Consider the following 20,167-nt stretch of genomic DNA (forward strand, 5'->3'; position numbering starts at 1 on the left):
CACGGAGACGCCACAAAGTGGTCACCAATCTATATAATGTCCTCGCCAAAAACCACACAACTCACTAGGTGTGAGCTCATGGCTACAAGCATATGATACCATATATCAAACAAACGTTTTCCAGTAGCAGTTTTTATTACATCTATACTTAATATTATAAAGCTGAAGAGTTTGTTTGTTTGTTTGTTTGTTTGTTTGAACGCGCTAATCTCAGGAACTGCTGGTCCGATTTGAAAAATTCTTTCAGTGTTAGATAGCTCATTTATCGAGGAAGGCTTTAGGCTATATATCATCACACTACGACCAATAGGAGCAGAGTAACAATAAAAAGTGTTACAAAAACGGGGAAAATTCTGATCCATTCTCTCTTATGTGACGCAAGCGAAGTTGCGTGGGTCAGCTAGTCTATACTAATATTATAAAGCTGAAGAGTTGGTTTGTTTGTTTGTTTGTTTGTTTGAACGCGCTTATCTCGGGAACTACTGGTTCGATTTGAAAAATTCTTTCAGTGTTAGATAGCCCATTTATCGAGGAAGGCTATAGGCTATATATCATCACGCTAGGACTAATAGGAGCAGAGTACCGGTGAAAAATGTTACAAAAACGGGGAAAATTATGATTCTCTTATGTGACGCAAGCGAAGTTGCGCGGGTCAGCTAGTATAATATAATTATATTAAAGTACCATACATATGTGTGCCACAGTCATTAATCTTACAAATATAAAAATAAATATAATCTAAATCACACGTAACAATAAACAGCCTCAAGGGTAATATAATTAAAATGATATTAACGGATTTCGTTCATTCAGTCTGTATTATAGCAATTGAATGCAAACAATAATTAATTAAAATTATATACGCACGTCATTATCTTGTTTTTATTGTTAACTGGGAAATTAAGAAAAACTCGATTTCATGAGATGCCAGATTTACTATAAGAATTATTATTCAGTAAATACGTGTACATAATATCCAACGGTTAGGTATACCCGAAGGTGGAGAGGTGTATGAAATACATACACCTGCGTTTCGCCGTTTATATTGTTACTCCCCCTTGGAGTTGCCAAATTTCGGAATATTATTGTGAATAAAAGGACTTTGTCCGGCCTGGGAATCGAAGCCTGGACCTCGTCGTCAACAGTCGGATACACTGACCGCGCTACAGAGTTTAGTCGATGCTAACACAAAGCTAAACAGTTTTTTTGTTGCTAATCTCCAAAACTACTAGTCAGATAAGAAAACATTTGTTAATGATAACTAAGTTCATAAGTAAGTTTATCTAATATCGCTGTGAGTTGCGGAGAAATTCCCATCCACGCAATTGTAACAACGGATGATATGTTGTACAAAATAATTTGAATGTAAGTACTTTTTAGTGGTTCATACGCGTGACCGTGACATTTCGCGATTTATTTCATCATTTTTTTAACAATCAGCCTAGCCTTTCTTCCATCTATTCTGGAGTCGGCTTCCAGTCTCATCGGTTGCAGCTGGATACTAGTGTTTTACATGAAGCGACATCCTATCATAGCTCCACAACCCAGTTACCTGGGCGGTAACATATATAACACGGTATATATAACACGGTAACTGCCTGAAAAACGAAATAACTGCCAATTTTTTAATTACGTCTTATCAGTACGGTAGTGTACCTAAAATTGTGTTCCTCACGTGGTCGGTAAATGTATTGTCAACTTGTTATTGACTGTTGCTAAGTCAGACGTTTACTGACCTCAAATATTACCAAGATGGCACATTTTCCTTCCTGTATAAAGTATTCAGTATAATTTAATTAACCACTTTAGGCCTATAATTAAGAGGAAAAATATTTATCAGGGAATTTTATTCACAACTAGTTTATACCGGTGACTCCGTGCTCTATCCTTTCCTAACAAAGAATTTGTCATCTTCTAAAACAAATTGGTTCTGCCGTTTTAACATCCATCCTTATAATCTTTTGCATTTGTAATATTTATAGGATTATTGTGGATAACAGACATATTCGATTACATTAGATAAGAAATAGGTAAGTAGGTACCAAAGTAAATAACAAACATACGTAATATCACGCCTTTTTCTCAAAGGGGTAGGCAGAGACCAAAGAATGCCACTTTGTACGATCCTTACAGAACTTCCCTTAACTCATTCTAATCCATACATTTTGTCTGACCTATCATAACATATTCGTCATCACCTGATCTGACATATCATGAATTACATTAAAATATAAGAAAACAACTAAAAAGGTAAATTACCCCAGTCTTTCCACTAGGAAAATAACCTCACGAACTAGTTCAAACATGTAACTTTATAATTGCGATTACGAATGTATGCGTAATCGAACCAAACCTAGACAGTGTCTGTCTTAGCAATACATAATGTACTACACACACATAGAGACTCATACAACGACATATACATACAACTACATACATATCTATACTAATATTATAAAGCTGAAGGGTTTGTTTGTTTGTTTGTTTGAACGCGCTAATCTCAGAATCTACTTGGAGCGATTTCAAAAATTATTTCAGTGTTAGATAGACCATTTATCGAGGAAGGCTATAGGCTATATATCATCACGCTACGACCAATAGGAGCAGAGTACCAGTAAAAAGTGTTACAAAAACGGGGAAATTTTGACCCATTCACTCTTATGTGACGCAAGCGAAGTTGCGCGGGTCAGCTAGTGTAATATATGTTTGACGTCATCTATCTATGACATCGAAATTGCAATGTAAATGCAATCTTCTTTTGTGGTGTAGGGGATGTACGACGCACTTTTTACGTCACTAGATTCTTTTGTTTAGAAGAAAAATTGCGCGTTTAACAATGAAGGAAAATGTAAGAAAATTTGTTTTATCTTTGAGAGGTTTTCCAATAGTTTTAAGAGTTGTTTGTTTATCCGTATTCAGTTAAAAGTGGTAGGCTGTAGTTATTTACCTTCCGTTCTTTGAGGAAATAAGAGTAAAGCGTAGTGTTAAGGGCTCAGCCCTATTTACATCATTTAATAATTTAGTTACGAAACTTTGATGTTATGTTTCTATAGATCACTAACGACCGTCGGAAAATTTAGTGAATTTTTATACGCTCATCCTTCCTTACTTAATTTCCCTTAATTAATTGTACATATTATTATGTTCTAGACATAGCAAAATTTTGAGTAACACTTATAATGTTGACCTTAACGTTATAGCGACAGAAAGATTTTTGAGGGCCATTTAAAATCGAGTGGGGTTTCAGTATATTGTGAACTGAATAAACAATTCGATAGATCCAAGATAACTAATTAAGGAGCATCCTTACAAGGATAGCTGACTGCATCTATCACTAAAAATAGAGCAACCAAATTAGTTTCAGCAATTTAGCAAGTTGATTCATTTTCTACTTCCAACACATGACTCATGATTGCATCTTTAGTTTTTTACAAAATTGCAATATGATGTCATGTAAAGATGACATACAATCGCCTGATACTCCTTTGCTGTACGTCAGCCGACGAAATATGACTGTTTTGATTTATTCTTAGTTAAGGCAAGGAAAATACAAGTGCGTAGGGTGTTGATACTTTCCCCAGTGACGATTGGTTTACGTTACTGTTTACTATAGGTACATATGTATTATATACAATTGTAAGTTCATAGGAAATAAGGGAAGTTGACACGACGTACATTTGACGTATGGGTATAACTTATGAGCTCGTGTTGTTTTCGCATAAGTATCTACAGTGTAAGAAAAGCATAAGGTGGAAGTAATTTATTAACACTTACGTCCATCTTATTCTGAAAGTGTTATGTGTGAGATGGGAATTAATACTATTTTGCGAATAAAAAAGGGTAATTCCAATGGTTTTTAACCGACTTAAGAAACGATAGAACGCAATTATCTTTGCCCATGCTACTTTTACTTCTATTAAAATTTTTGAAGTAGTTTTGGACTTTATTGATATTGAAATCAATGACGCAAAACCACCCAAGTAGGACCCACGCGAATGTTCTCGAGTTGAAATAGAATCTGCTTTACAAGTTAAACAAGTTCTTATTCAACTTATTATGTAAAGAATATGTAACCATTTTCAGTATTCGAGTATCTTTTTCAGTTTGTAGGCAGTCAGTTTTCATGACCAAAACATCAATGTATTATGTTAAAGATTTTTAAATTGTAAATTACTACCAAAACGTAATCCGTTCCGCGATTCAAACTCCTTCAAAGCGACATTACTTCGTTTAATTATCATTTGACAAGCATTATGAAACAATTTTGGTTAACAAAACACTTTAAATATTATGATAATTTTGAGGTCGCAACTAAAACTACTAACAATTTTGATACATCCATTACTTTACTTATTTTTACGCTTTCACGGCTAAACCACTAAACCGATTTTGATAAGTTTTAACGTGGATATAGTTGACAACGTGATTTCAAACATTGGTTACAGAATTGAAACCCTGAGCGACTGAAAAAGGAGATGGACCTATTTCAGTCTAATATGTATACAATAAAGACTCTTGCCGAGCAGTGGGACATTAATGGGTTAAAATTTATTTATTTATTTATACAATAAAGGTCTTGGAAGTCAGTCAGAGTCTCATATGCACAAAAGAAAATGACGATATTATATGTAGTTATTAGAACATGTCTCTTTTGGGTTTGTGGGTCTTAAGGCCTTGTATTTATAAAAATTGAGGTCAGATTTGCGATAATGGGAAATGAACTAGATTACCCAGTCCTTGGGGCGTCCTGACGTCATACAGATATAATAACGGAGTCTCAGGGCCTCCGCGAGGACGATGACGAAGTACATGGAAACCGTGTCATGGGAAATGTATATTTAAAATATTGATTTCAATAATATCGAACTAAGTTGCGTATGGAGGTAATGATATGACTAAACTTTGTTTTCCTGTACACATTGTAAGGGGAAATTTATTTCGGTTGCTAATGTATATCATAAAGTACAAATATTAATTTTTTTAGGCCTTAGTTACCAATTACAGAAAGAACTCGCTATCTCCCCTGGTAACATAATTACAAACGAACAAATCACTAGCAAACTTGAAACTTTAACAACCACTAAAAGAACCTTACCAATAAAAGAACTGAAACGTCACATCAAGTAATACTTTTCAATTGCACAAAGAACTCTCCCCCTGATAAAATCATTATGCAAATAGCCAGGATTCCGTCACAGGTCGTGTGATGCGGGCACGGGATCATACCTACTCAAGATGTGGGTCGCGAGATACCTAGCGAACACGTGCGACTGTAACTTAGGGACTGTAACAAAGAACATTTGTTCAAGACCTGTTTGAAAATCTGTTGAACTGTATCAGTTGCTTTTATATTAGTTAAATACGCAGGAGTTTATTTGTAGAATAGGTATGTATAAATTTCAGTTTTTATAGCTGGTATGGTTAATTCAAACGACAGAATACGACTTTTGGTTCTCTACGTAGTCCGAAGTTCCGTAACCCAATAAAAACAATTAAAAGAGTCGCAGAAGACTTCAGCGCTACGATAGCAATCACTACCAACGCGCGGTGCGCTGGTGGTAAATGCAAAAAGCAAGTAAATAGATAAAATAAACCTAGTTCTATCTTAGAAAGTAACCTATCTTTTGAAAACATATTCTTTAACACGTTATTTTACAAAAATATGTTCCAAATGAGAAATGGCAGCCACAAAATCTAAGTCGAAAGTTCTTGTTGTACTGATCTTATTAATTGCGCCGTAGACCATCGTATACATAATATCGTCTAGCAAAATGTCCGTGAAGTCTTTCATCTCCCTATAAAATGAATTCATATTATTTTATAAATATCTTGTTTGATCTACAAGTGGGTTTTATTTCGGTTCTTTATGGACATGTTTAACTTTCTGTGGGCAGTGTTGACATAAAATACTTGAAAACTCCTTATCAAAAACTTGAAAAGGTTAAGTTTATTACAAACTTTTTGATGGTATTTGAAAACCTTCATAGGTCACGTTAATAAAATATACACAAAAACTACGATTACGACTAACGATATTGTATAGATAAACTACCGCTAAATGTACTCAGAAACCGGGCATTAAAAATCGTTATTATTTAAATTTTAAACGTAACCGTCTCATTCCAAGCAAGTAGCAACTGCAGTTTAAATAATTAAAGAATGTTTCCATCTTCGCTACTTAACTTGTCTTGTATTGCATTTATAAATAGCAGTAATGTTACCGGTTAAGCATAAGATTGTAAGTGGCGTTGCGTGCTGATGGACACTTGTTGTGCCCACATTCATGGCCTAGGATGCTAAGGATTTACTTAATACTATAGCGCCCGTCACTCAATCACTTTAGAAAAGAAGCCGACAAATTGCCATCGAAAATATGAGTTATTTTAAAATAAACCTATTATGGAATATAACGCAATCAGGAATAGTTGTCGCATAGGGAAATGACGCAGTTTTTATGTTATAGTTCTGCTCTTTAAATGTAACAAAAGAGCACAAGTGACATTTTGCTTTTATTCCCCTATAACCTTTTGTTGGGTAGTTTAAAATAACATTTAGATCTCTATATAAGGCTTTCATAAGCTACAAAACAATGAGTCAGGATGCTGAGCTCACTCTGACATCAACAATTGGCAGTGCACGAAAAGATTTCACTTCAATACCCTTGTTAATTTCAAACGAGCGTAGGCGATTATCTGCTCTACAATTTATTGTACAATTACGTCACTGACCAGGGCATAGTACTGACAGCGGGCTGAGGGCCGGCCGTTCACGCGAGATTCAGCTCTAGGCGACGAGTGAGTTACATGAAAGCGAGCACTGTTTCGGAATTGTGCGTAATTGTCGCGTGCGAAATGCGTCGATGCCCCGGCGGCCTCTTCCGTGTATAGATTTTCCGTTGAAGAAAAGGTGCATCGAACAATGTGACACAACGTCGAGTGGACAAACATAACGTAAAGCGACGCACTCGCATGAGTCAGACGAGCTTACGAAGTGAAACGACACCCCCGTAGCGGGCGTAGCGAGCGTCCCCCGGCTCTACGATACAATCACAGTAACGAGTAACGTCAGTGTTGTCAGCGTAGTCACTAGTCAGTGTAGTCCGCGCGGCGACGACGAGCGCACGCACCGTCCCACCACTCGACGCACCGAGTGTCAAGTGAATCGAACCTTCCGTGACTGTGCACCGATTTGATATTCAAATTAGACAATCGAAATAAGTCGTCAGGAGTGGATTGTATTGTAATGAGGCGGGCTGTACGTCGACAGCCCAGGGTCCCACCCTTGTAACGTTGGACAAACAGTTCCCTGTGATAAGTTATGGAGTTTGTACAGTGCTGCACTCGGATTTACCAGTGAAGTGTCTTCGCCAGTGATGAGGAGTTTGACCACAGGCTCCGATAGTCAGCAAAATTAATTCTTACACGGAACTCGGGGCGCGTGCGGTGTCGCCCCGGGGGGCGCGCCGCCGCCAATTCATCAAGGGTTGGAAGAAGACCATGGGGGTCATTTCGAAAACCTTTGGCGTTGTCTTCAGTCTGTAAGTAATCAGAATTGTACCAGCTCTGTCACATTAAAATACTCATACGTGTGCATTTCCGAAAAGCTTTCCCTCGTTTTTAGACTCTAGAGAAAGTGAGATCTGAAAATACTTTTATCAGCCCAATTTATCATATACGCAACTGGAGTAGACAAATAGTGGCAATAAAGGGCCATTAGCCGAGTGCGCGCGGTGCCGTGAGTGCGGCGAGTGCGTGGAGTGCGTCGTCGGCTGCGCTTGCGCAAGTGTTCCTATTCGCACGTTCCCTGCCGCCGTCGTAAAGATGCGTGCGGCTGAGATGCACGCGCAACCGAACGTATAGTTTTATTAATGCCTTCATTCATATCAAACTCTCGTTTTCCGGCTGTCTCACGCGATGCTTCTATCCATGGGGTTATGCAAAAATTACGCCATGTCTCAACGCTACCATCCGTCTTGTCTCATTCATCATTGTTAATTGTAAACGCGTATTCTCACAGATTTAGCGTGATTTGACAGACTTTCCCTTTATGATGTGTTGCTTTAACGAGCTTGTTTTAGCTATTATTTTTTGGGTTATCTTCGTTCATGAATTTCTCTTTGCGATGTTTCAAAAATTTTGCAGATTCGTTTTAAAAATCAACAGACTTTCCAGTTTTAACTTTCAAAATTACTTGTTGGCGTTTCAGTTACTAAGTTGAATCTGTACATTATTATTTCATGGGTCATTATCGTTTCAAGTATCGATTGATAGTTCGAACAATGTAAAATGTCAATGTTTATAGGTTGCGTGTCCCATGCCAGCGATTACTCCTACGAAGGACTTTAAAATTACAATAGCTGATTACTGTATAATTTTATGATCGAAGTATTCTTTGCCACAGATTTGATCAGTAGAATCTCCAGTCACGGAATGGTGATACCACCCTTGAATATAATTTGACCAATTTAGTCGTCAAAATGTTTGATGAATGATCAGCACGATCCGTGATGCTACACGCATGCTCTTGTTTTTATGATACTAGTAATTTATCTTTTAATTAGTAAGTAAAACAATTGGTCTAATACGACCTCCTTTTGAATGAGCAGTATTAAAACTTACCAAAACCAAATTACTCGTAATTAGCAAAGGGTTTTCATAATTGCTAGGACACTTAAAATATTCACCTTATCTGTAGAAGAATTTAATGTCTGTTACTACTTTAAATATTTCTTGTGCGAAAAAATATTTAACCTAATTTGATAATCATCACTATCTCAAAATTTGCTTGTGACCTAATTTTTGCTTTTAATTAACACGTAATATCAAAGGCACATTTCCAACCCTTTGAACCGCAAAGAAATGAAATGCGAATGTCGTGTGTTTCCGTTCGACCTATTTTCTAGCAAACAAACTAGGGAGAGCACAAAGGCCGTTTTACAATCATACCACGGAACAATGAGTGGAGTTGGACATTGATCACGTCCAGCCTCACGATTCCGATCTCCGCGAAATAAGTGGTCCACTACAATCTCGCGGGATAGCCAATTATGATGACGTCACTAGGCCATTGACCAACACTGGTGCAGTTATCGGGCTATATCTAAAATTAATAGGCCAAAGTTCCGTAAATGTGGTAACTGAACGTTCGCTCGATTTAATACGACCTTAAGGCTTGAGATTGATCTTGTTAATTATTTATCTAGTTTAATGAGTACATTGAACAATAACTAAGTTAAAATATCAATGGCGTTCTACAAAAACCGATTACAGCTAGCTTATAAACTTTCTAGTGTAGTAATAGTGGTACTAAAGCCCATCTGCTTATTAACTCTGGTCACTTGTTCAACACATGCATGGGAACTTAGACTTATGGCTGGCAACTGTTAGCAGGATGTACAGAACTGTCTGGCCAACAGCCTAACGTCTACCCATCACATTTAAAAGTAAATTGTTTTCGCTCGACGAATAAGGTTCGAACGGAAACACGGAAGCCTCGTATTGTGCAACAATAGAATACTTATTGAAGCTTTAATAGTAAATCACTATTTCCTATATAGCCACCCGTAATCCGTGCGTTCTGTTTTTTCGCCTTCTACGTGGCTTGTTACTATATTCAGACAGGCAAAGTTAAATGGCGCGAATGATACCTTAAACTATTTTAGGTTATATATCATCAATTATTTTTTAATCATCATACTGTAATTTCCACGACACACAGTTTCCTCTCTCCAGAAATATATATCCTGTCTCGCGTTAATGATCGTGAGAATACAGAATTTGGAGTTCTAGACGATGTCCTTTTTATAGCGTCAAATATAAGATAAATAAAAGTGAGTAATGATCATTGATCTCGACGCGGACACTTGAATAGAAATAATGAAGGAAACAGCCCGTTGAAAACCTACCGTAGTTCAGAATTACGGTAGATTAAGTCTACTTTGAAATGTAATAAATCACATACAGCTTACAGCAATTTACAATGTCTAAGGCGTAATTATGTAATTGTATAGTAAGTACGTATTTTACTGATTTCTTCGAGGTCTAGATAACTCTAAAACAAAATGTATAAACCTGTTTATTTCGTTAAATCAAAAACAGGATACGTATTTGGTAGTGCTTCCGTAACGAAAAGCTCGTTTGATGTCGTCTTTTTTCTCTGAGCCCTTCGAAACATTGAATCAAGACTTACCGCGCAACAACAGTTGAAAAGACTCCATAAACCCGGTTGCAATTTAATCCCAGCTTTTGTTATGTACCAGAAAGGTGCACAATTGTCTGGTCTTTGTATACCTTAGATTTGGAAGCGGCGATTGTCAAAGGCACCCTCGAAGTTAAATAGGTAGTAAGAGACGGATAACAGTTTTTTAAAGATCCTTCCCTTTTGATTTCTTCCCGTAATTTTGTTGTAGTAATCTTAAAATGAAAGAATATTGCTTTGGTTAAAAACAGTCGGCGTCGCAGATTGTTAATTTTGGATATGCTACAAATATCTTATTGAAATATCCCTGATGTTTGAAATATCGGACGTCAAACTTTGGAATTAATTCCGCGTAAATTGGGATCTTTGCCAATTCTATCTAAGATTCAAATTCAGGAAATACTTTGGTATGAAACACAGGTGTCGGTTAAAGTTGAATGTTAAAATTTACTTGTATCTATAGGTTAATGTGTAGGTTGATATTCTGGTACATTTACGTCAGCGCGTGCAAGAATAGCGTTCTATTCGTTATTGGTTCAACATTATTTATTCATGTTTTTTCACGACGACCTTAATTTTCTATTGTCGATACACATTTTTTGTTATCAAGTCTATTGTAAAGATCTAATTTCTTTAACCTCATTAGATAAGCACGTTGTAATCTTCAGCGTGGTATTTAAGCAATCGTTTATCATTACGATTATTGGCACATTGTATCTAATCGATAAGAAACACACACGAATAGTAAAAACAAACAAATCGTAAAATAATTACCGGTTAACCGTTATCGGGGTTTAAAACAAACTTGGTTAATGTGAGTTATCGGCGTTCATCGCTTTTAAATTAACAATAGGACACAAGTTTTACGATGTATCGTAAATCGTGTGCTTTTTACGCGTCGGTGTGGTGTTAGCGTGCTCCTATGTCGTTGGTTGCGGGGGTACCAATCAAATCGTCGTAAAGCGTAATGGTTTCGGTCGTAATCCACTCGATATGGGAACTATCATTCTCTTAGATGGACCCGATACAGATAAACAATATTGTGTTATGAACACCTGTCAAGGGAATCTTAACTTTGTTGTCTTGTACCTAGATGTGGGTATTTGTGTAAAAGATGTTGGTGTTGAGTATATTTTGGCCGCATTAGAGTCGGTCTTCGCGTTTGGTCAAACACCGTGCTATAGATTATAACGTGTGTGGAGAATCAACGTTTCTCATGCTTATTGTTTTTGTAACAATATTGTTTAGTGTTTTTTCGTTTTTCAATATTTGTAGGCTGTGGTAGAAAACCGTTGGATGTGCTATTAAATTCTGTCACGTGTAGATGGAAAGTCTGACATTTTTTATTTCTTTAGCACTTTTTCTACAGTGGATATCTTTTAATATAATTACGCACTTTCTGCTATTGTAATTACGTGATAAGGAAAGAAAATTAATCAGTCGATAGCGTAATTATACCACAATATAGCCAATGAACTCGAATGACACTTCTTTAGACTCTACCACTACTTTGAATCATGGATTAATTGTTTTTTTGCTGATATTCTACAGGGTGCTCATTTAATTTCAATACTAAAAATACCTTTTTAACGACATTAATTAACCGATTTACGCATTATTTTTTATATTGTTAATATTTATTACATAACTAACGTAAAAGCGACTGCCTGCAAGGATAGTGCGTGTAAATTCCACCCTGTATAAAAATAGCACATTACACTTCACACAAATATTCGCAGTCAATATCAATTTACTCATGGACTCATCACAGTATACAGTTTCCAAGGTGGTGTTTTTTCTGCACGGCACAACAATAGGCCGAGTGTACACCGGAGCGCTCGTCTGGAATGGCATTGTGGGACGGGTCTAACTGGTGTGGCCACTCGGCCCAAGGACTGGTTGACAATTACAATAGACCTGTCATCATATCTACGCATTTTAGAGCTATTTTTGGACCTTGATATTGAAATGGGTGGAAAAAGTTTTATATTTTTGGTGCTGTTAGTTTAATTATCTAATAATAGTAAAAAAAAATCTACAAATAGATAACTTAACTGCACCGCATAATATACATCGGTTTTATTTTACATAATGATGTCATTTTTTTCTGAGTCATAATATTATAACAGCAATGCAACCAGTACTAAAATATAACTAAATATAGGTCATCCTGTAATTAAATCGTCTTTATTACATCCTCAACGTTGTAATCAAAACAAAACATTGCAAAACACTAATCGACTAAACAAATCGATTACGAATAAACAACAAATCGATAACGAGCCCATTAAAAAAAAAGAAAAGAAAAAAAAGTAAAGCTAAGGCGCGCTTCGTTCAGCCAGTCAGCCATTGCGCGGGAGTGTTTCCCGCCAATCGGTCATTGTCCTTATGTTTCCTGTCATTAAACATTAGTCATTGCAGCCCACATTTCGTTTATAGATCACTCCCTTCTTATGTAAACAGTTAACGGCCTGTTTCACCATCTATACATAAGTGTGGGTTAAGTAAACAAATGGAATTCTTACGCAGTTTTATAATTCTCTCTGTAATTGTGATAGATGACTGTTTATTCGATATAGCTATACATATTGTGTATGTATTAGGAAAACGGGCGTTGAATTATAAATATTGTAGTAAATTTTACTCAAAACTTGTGTTTTTAATTAGTTTTGACCTTTTGTGTGATACGAAAATTGTAGTCAATTTGAACTAGTGAGTAGGAAATCAATATTTTTAAAACAATTATCACTTACTATTTTTGTAACTTTAATTATTTCTATGCCAAAATAAAAAAATAACATCGATCCAAAAGTTCATCATAATACTTTTTTATCATTCAAACTACACAGGATTTTAATTATTCCACAACTTATTTTCAATGTGTTAACAGTTTCATTAGTCGATTAATACACAGCATCGATTAATCGACTAAAGCTTTCACTGACAGCACTAACCGGTAATTAAGCAATGCACAAAGCGATCAACAGGTCAGAGTTTAACAAAGTCCTATGTCCACCATTGTCTCCCCCTACTCCCCTCCATTCCCATTGTATTGACTTCCGCTCGCGCCTGTATAAAATGTACGTTAATTATAAATAATTTAGGGTTACTTTATCAACTAACGGCCATTTATTGACATTAATATGTTGATATAAAGACGGTTTTATTCATGTTGCACTTTAGTTTGTTAGCACGGATAATTTTATTTGTTGTGATATCGAAATGTTTTGTTACGATGTAATGGAAACGTTTACCTCAAATTTTAACTGGTGCGAGGAATATAAATACGGCAAACAAAAGAGCTTTTTTCGTAAAGCTACTGAATCTCTGATGGGTATAATTTATTAGCAAGTCTAATTAATATAAAGTAAGTTAATAATATATTATAAACACGAAAGCTAACTTACGAACTAACTTACGAAACTATGAAACGGATTTGAAAACATTTGGCACATAGATCGTTTAAAGCTTGGATAAACACATGGATATTTTCCAAGCGGACAAAGTTACAGCCGTAGTTTAGAATCAAATATATTTAACTTATGTTTATAACATCACTAAGTTTCTACTAAACTTAACCGCAGTTAATCAAAACAGTACAGTCATTTTATTTCATACTTAGACTATGACTCCAACCGCTTTAGTATAAATTAACAACGTAATTAAACATTAATAATACTAAAAACTAATATTTAGTATCTTTTTCTATTAGCTACTGAAGCCGCAAATATCGTCCCGAGTCATTTGTGGTCGTGAACACTTAACAAGTACTTAAAATAACATGTGCTTAGAACACAATAAAGAACACTGTTGTGAAGCATCTACCAGTTATCTGTATGTGTCTGAATATAGCAACAAGCTATTCGCAGAAGGAGAAGGATACATACAAGATATGCAGACAAGGAGTGCGTGTGACGGAGACGTAATGACGACGTCCATTCGTGTACCTGCTCTACTTACTTACGTTTTCTGTTTTGATATTTCGCATTGTATGACACTTAACCCCCGGTTTCTGAGGTACATTTAGCGGTAGTTTATTTATTCAATAGCTTTTAAGCTCATATACAAAATATATAATGACAGTTTTAATAGATAAACTACCGCTAAATGTACCTACGTATATTCGTTTCGGCATTAATCGGCCTAGCCGGGCGGTAAAACCGATGTGTAGATGAACCCGATCGGCACAAGCCAAAACAAGGTAATCAAGTCGGTTTTGTTGTTCGGTAATTTTGCCGAACCGAATATGTATGTAGCAAGACACTTAGAAGTTAAAACATCTGTTTAAACCACAAAAAATACACTTGAACAGATACTATTTGTTTTACTATTAGCGTTATCGCTATCGGTCTCTTAAGGTCCGTACAACTGCACTTTAATATAAACGTGACCTAATTACATGTGTACAATGTGTACATGTATAGTACGCAACGATTAACGTTGTGTGTCTGAATATAGCAACAAAAGACTGCGAAGGAGGTGAAAAATTAAATTTACGACAAGACGCACGAGATTATTGTTCCATGTCTGTATTCAATATACATACATAGTTTGTATGAAAATAGTCAGTCACAAATGAATTGCATTATTAAGTTTGTCTGTTCCGTTGCCACAGTTATAGCGGAAGTCCTTCATAAGACCCTAATTGGGGTGACGTCGACCGGGAATATTTGCTATAACATTCTCAACTCCACGATAATTAGACCTTCAGACTAAAAAAGTGTTTATCTGCCACGGTTCGGTCCAGTTTCGAATTGACACGCGATTATTTTACGGTATATTTTATCTTACAATTATTAGTACACCTGGGCACCGAGGAGAATGGGCACGAGAGATTTATTGAAATAGTTTGTAGATTACAACGGTGACGTCATTAAAAGCTCGTCAATCTCTACGCTTTAGAAAATCGATTTTTTAAATCGGATTTGGTGTGAATGATGTTAGTTTCATAATCGATATAATGACCTTTGTATAATCGACTAATCGATCAACCGGTAACACCGCACGTCCCTATAAAAATAAATCTCAAGCTTCGCTAATGTTTTAATATTCTCTAAAGCACACTTAATTTTACGCAAATTTAGTTTTCATACCCGACCCTATTATCACATAACGCTTTATTTCTGAGGGAATTTTTCAATTTATAAAATTCTCGGAAACTTAATTTGTAGGTGAGACGGGATCACTATGATTTATGAGATAAAAAATGTTAAGTTACCTGAATAACATAAAACTAAAGCTAAGAATGTGCATAATTTTGAATTGAGCAACTATAAATTCTTAGAGGACTTAACAAAAAACCGTATAGTAACGTTTTTTGACGTCGTTTAATTCAAGAGAAACAAAACAATGAGGCACTGACGCAAAAACAATGACAAATTGGGACTGCACAAAATATATTGCTTTCGTTTACAAATTCTGATAAAAACCAGTGCATAAAGTATAATATTATAATTTAGCTAGTATTCATTCCCTGCATTAAACATGTTATTTTTAAACTATAGAGGGAAAACGGTATGGTATATTCCACAGCAAATGTAACAAGTAGGTACCGGTAAAATGGTATTACAATAACTTAATTAGTGGTTTTAACGTCTGTCAATATTAGGTCACCGCTACCATATACGCTACACAGTGTAATCGCAGTTCGAAGAGCCGACATTAAACAACAAAGACAATCCTTCATTCCCTCGTAGGAAGTAATTTACCACAAATTATTAGGCACGTAGATATTTTAATTCCGCTGAGGTCGCACCAATGTCGGCCAATTCATAATTCCATTTTGCCTTCTAGAACATATCATTTGAACCCAATGTTTGAACGAGACGCCTATTGTTACAAGCAATTCGATTCGGGTCCTACGTGTCAATATTAGAACTTTATTCTCGGAAGTAATTTGATATTTTTCAAGTTCCACTCAAATGTCGCCGTACATTGTCTAGCAGCGTTTAAAATTTAATTTGTTGCATTTCAATAGGCATTTAAATTTGTCAAAAGCCTACAAAGACACGTAGTTTACGATGCGAGAGATAATGACTTGTCACGAGTATTATTATGTCGACGTATTAAGGAGACGCTATTCCAAGTCGTTTACCTACCGTGTGATAATTACGGATTAGTTACGGGTGAAACATAAATAGAGGTAATATCTTAGCTCGCATCCACCAATTACTACAGCTCTCTTCTTGGATAAATTCTCCGCATACTTATTCTCGTCGCTTCAGGTAAATGACACTGTATCTGTAACGTGTTGACCAGAGGCCAGCAATCAGCTTTCCTTTCCTCCAGCTATGGACTCTTCAATCTACCGTCGTCGAGGGCCGCAGGGCGACGACGGCCCATCATGGGTGATTATGTTTAGGGGGACCTTTATTATAATCGGTTCTGGTGTCTAATGTGGACCTTTATATCGTGTTATTAACAATACTACTAAAAACTCAACAGGGCCACGTTTTAAATCGTTTCAAAGCCTCTATACAATCGAGCACGACATGTGCTCTGCAATTTGTAAAAACAGAATTGAAACAGTCAACAATTTTAAAACATCAGGAGGCAGAACGCATTGTTCCCAAACGACTTGGAAGTGTTCTTAGGAATCATCAATGGCAGCTGTTCGGCGATGAATTATGGCCGAGAGGCTCCGGCCCCGGCGCACATGTTGCGGTGAAAGTACGCCTTCACGATACACACGCGTCTCGGCCGCTACACACCACACCGACACAATAGCGCTACTTCTATCTAATGTTTTCGTGTATCGTCTGCTGTGATGGATCTCAGAATTTGACGAGGCTTATCAACCATCGTCTGGACACGGTCACTGTTAATTAAATAACTACTACAGACGTGCGATTAGATCTCGCCCCGTCATCTTCGATTCAACCCTGACACGGAATCAAGACGTCAGGCACGGGTAGCGTCTGCTTTATCTGGTCGTATCACAGATCTGTGTGGTGGTGGTGTGTGGTGCGTGTGGTGTCCGGCGGCGGGCGCTGCGAGACACACCTCGCACACCTGTCGTGGCGAACGGCGAGCGGCGTGCGGCGGGGACGTGACCGGCGCGCGCGCTGCCCCGGGCGCGTGCGCCGTCCGCCCGCGCCGAGGGAATGCCTCCGATACTCATTAAGTTTCGGGGATTGGTGGCATTCGATGATATATGTGCACGATGTGCCGGATGCTTATGTAATCACTTCGAGATTATACTATCACGAAACGATATTACCGAACTTTTTGTTGACTTTTTGGAACACAAAAATGCGATTCGAATTCGCTCTCGCGTTGCGTGCCGGAAACTATTTTCTCACCGATCTTATAACAAACCGTACAATTTACACGTACACACATCTAACAGATAATATGTGTATCGTTGTGAGTAATTTTAGGTCGTTCCCATCGAAGCACGCCGGGAGACGGCCTTGCTTGGAACGTAGCTGGTTTGTAGTTAGTACCGAGTGCATGGAGAACTATAATGTTTCCTCAATTATATCAGCCATTGTCGCGCGACTGTCTAATCATTCCCTAGACATTGAATACTAAATATTGGGCACGTGTCTTACATAATACGAGTGTCGCACGTCCGCTTTAATAGATCAACCAAACATTTAGTCGAAGGTTCCTCTGTAAAAGGGTTCTATAGTTTGGTATGGACGACGCGTACGTGATTTTGAACGATCAACGTTTCGGCGAACTCATTGTTTTACGAACGGATTACGTCGAAAATTACTGGGTTTTGTTATGTCTACTCTTTGGGTTTGGGCTCCGATGAACAATAAAATCTATCGGTTAGGAGTGTGAGTGTGCTCGGTGAGATGAGTGAGTTGAGTGAGGCGAGTGAGGCTGAAGTGTAATGGTCTAGAAGGGCTGGTGGTCGCGGTGCGTGCGCGCGCGGCGCGTCTTCACGTATAATTCACCGGGCCCAAATGAAATTATTATACTAATTACCGAATCTCGATCACGAGCGGGGGGCGTTGCGGTTCTAAATCTCCCGCTCTCCTAAATCGATTACGGGTATTACGGGCCTAGAGCCGGCCGTTTTGTCTCTGTCTTATGTGGGCCGGCCTTGCTCTCGTCTTTTTGGTCATAATCTATCACGGTTCATTGCACCTCGTGGCCAGCCGGGGCGAACATACGAACTGTGATGTTTTCGAGATATTCTTTAGATGTTCTTATCTCGTTTGTTTAATGAAGTTTTTAATGTAGTGTTGTAAAATTGTTTTAGAAGACAATGTGGGTGGTTCTGTTCACGACGTGGTGAGCCTCCCACATTAGCAGCTTCGCTGATGGTAACGGATGTGTTGCCATACTTGCCATCACTTAGTTTCACATCGCTTTTATTATTACGCTTTTGAATAGTCCACGCTCTGGTAATCAGCGAAGGAGTCTCACTTTCACACGTGGTCTAGTTATATTGATACAATTTGGTCAAGTTTGTGCGAATTTTTGCGGTTTACTATTGTCTACTTACTTTCTTTATTGAGATGGAAGTAATATTGCAACTAGAGCATTAAGTTTACCTCTAGATATGAATCAAGCGCTATTTATTTCAGCTTAAAAATGTTTAAATGGTCCGACAAAAAGATAAAATGACCACTAATAAAGACGCATAGGAGAATTAACAAACAGTTCACTTTCAATGACGCTCAAAGCCAAGAGACCGATGATGATGATGATTTACCTCAACAACCGCATTTACATACTCATTTCAGAAAAACACATTACAATAACAAAACTATTTACTGTAGAGCGACAAGGTTGCTCCGCTATTATGAAAACAACTAAACACAAGCACTTCAAATTGTTTTATACAACCTTTGTAAAGATTTCATGCGCCGATAGCTCACCATTCATTTGATATTATCGTCATGTATGGTGTGGTCTATGGTGCATTTATTTTTTTACACAAAGGACATAGTTATGTATTTATTGTAAATTGAAATGCATGGACGCGACAGGCATATTGATAGGGATGATTCAAGTTTTTAAAGTATTTTTTTCTAATATATGAACTTGATTGTAGAGTTATTTTAAGACTAGCTAGCCCTCCGTTTTAGCTCGCTAACAAAGTTTCATGACTTATTATGTTTTTTCAAGAAATTTAGCCGTAGTTTAATCATGAGTATTAAACGATCTCCATACAACATTTCTTCAAATCAATGCAGCGGTTTAGCTGTGAAAACGTAACAGACGGAAAGAGTTCTTATATTACTTACTTGAGTTTATAATTATTAGTTTTTATGACACATAATATCCAAAAGTAAGTAAAACTACAAAACCAGCTTTTTCGTTATTTCACTAGGAAAAAAATATTTTTTTAAAAAGCTCTCAATTTCTATCGCAATGCAATGGAGGAAAGGATTTTGGTCTATTCTATTGAATCTTCAATCCATTGGTCATCCCACCACCAAGTCATGACGTCACTATTTACTTACCGCGAATAAAATATAGGGTACTTAGGTACTAATGTGCCCTGATTCATATGAGACAAGCCGTCACGTTTTATATAATGATAGCAATTTACAGATCTATGACCATTACCGTTAAATTGCAATTACTGGACCTTGAAAATGACCTACATTTAAGTGTTAGAAATACATACTTTAAATAATTATTTCCTTATGTGTAAATAAAGGAAATTATCTAAGGTTAAATTTACGAATATTTTTTTTTTAAAATTATCGTATAATTTCGGCTACTTATCTCGATATATGATCTACGCAAATCTTTTTTGTGTGCAGGAAACATTAATTTGAAACGTATATAACTAGATAATTATGAAATGTTTGCACGTTATATTTGAGCTATTATCGCGAATTAATATAACAAGGTTGAATTTAATAAATAAATATTCAAATTTTAGTCAATTAGTAGCTGAGTACTTATATACCAATTTTCATTCCCATTTGCATTCATCTTTCTTCAAACTTACTTTTATCTTTTTCATCCGGTAAACAAAATTCTTCCGTTTAAGTTATTT

The 20,167-nt window shown here is 36.8% G+C and overlaps 1 protein-coding gene across 6 annotated transcripts in view; it reads left to right on the top strand.

Annotated features, from left to right (window-relative positions):
* Hecw (Hecw ubiquitin protein ligase) overlaps positions 1-20,167 on the top strand; it is a 117,180-nt gene that overhangs the window by 86,029 nt on the left and 10,984 nt on the right. The window contains exon 1 of one of the 6 annotated variants that reach the window (XM_076113825.1): positions 7,042-7,537. The exons of the other annotated variants lie outside the window; for them this stretch is intronic. Within the exon in view, the coding sequence (XP_075969940.1) occupies positions 7,497-7,537 (41 nt within the window). The 5' untranslated portion in view covers positions 7,042-7,496. Of the gene's footprint in view, positions 1-7,041; positions 7,538-20,167 lie in introns of those variants that run through there. 6 annotated transcript variants of the gene reach the window in all.

The sequence above is a fragment of the Anticarsia gemmatalis genome, chromosome 4 (assembly GCF_050436995.1).
Source record: "Anticarsia gemmatalis isolate Benzon Research Colony breed Stoneville strain chromosome 4, ilAntGemm2 primary, whole genome shotgun sequence".
NCBI lineage: Eukaryota > Metazoa > Arthropoda > Insecta > Lepidoptera > Erebidae > Anticarsia > Anticarsia gemmatalis.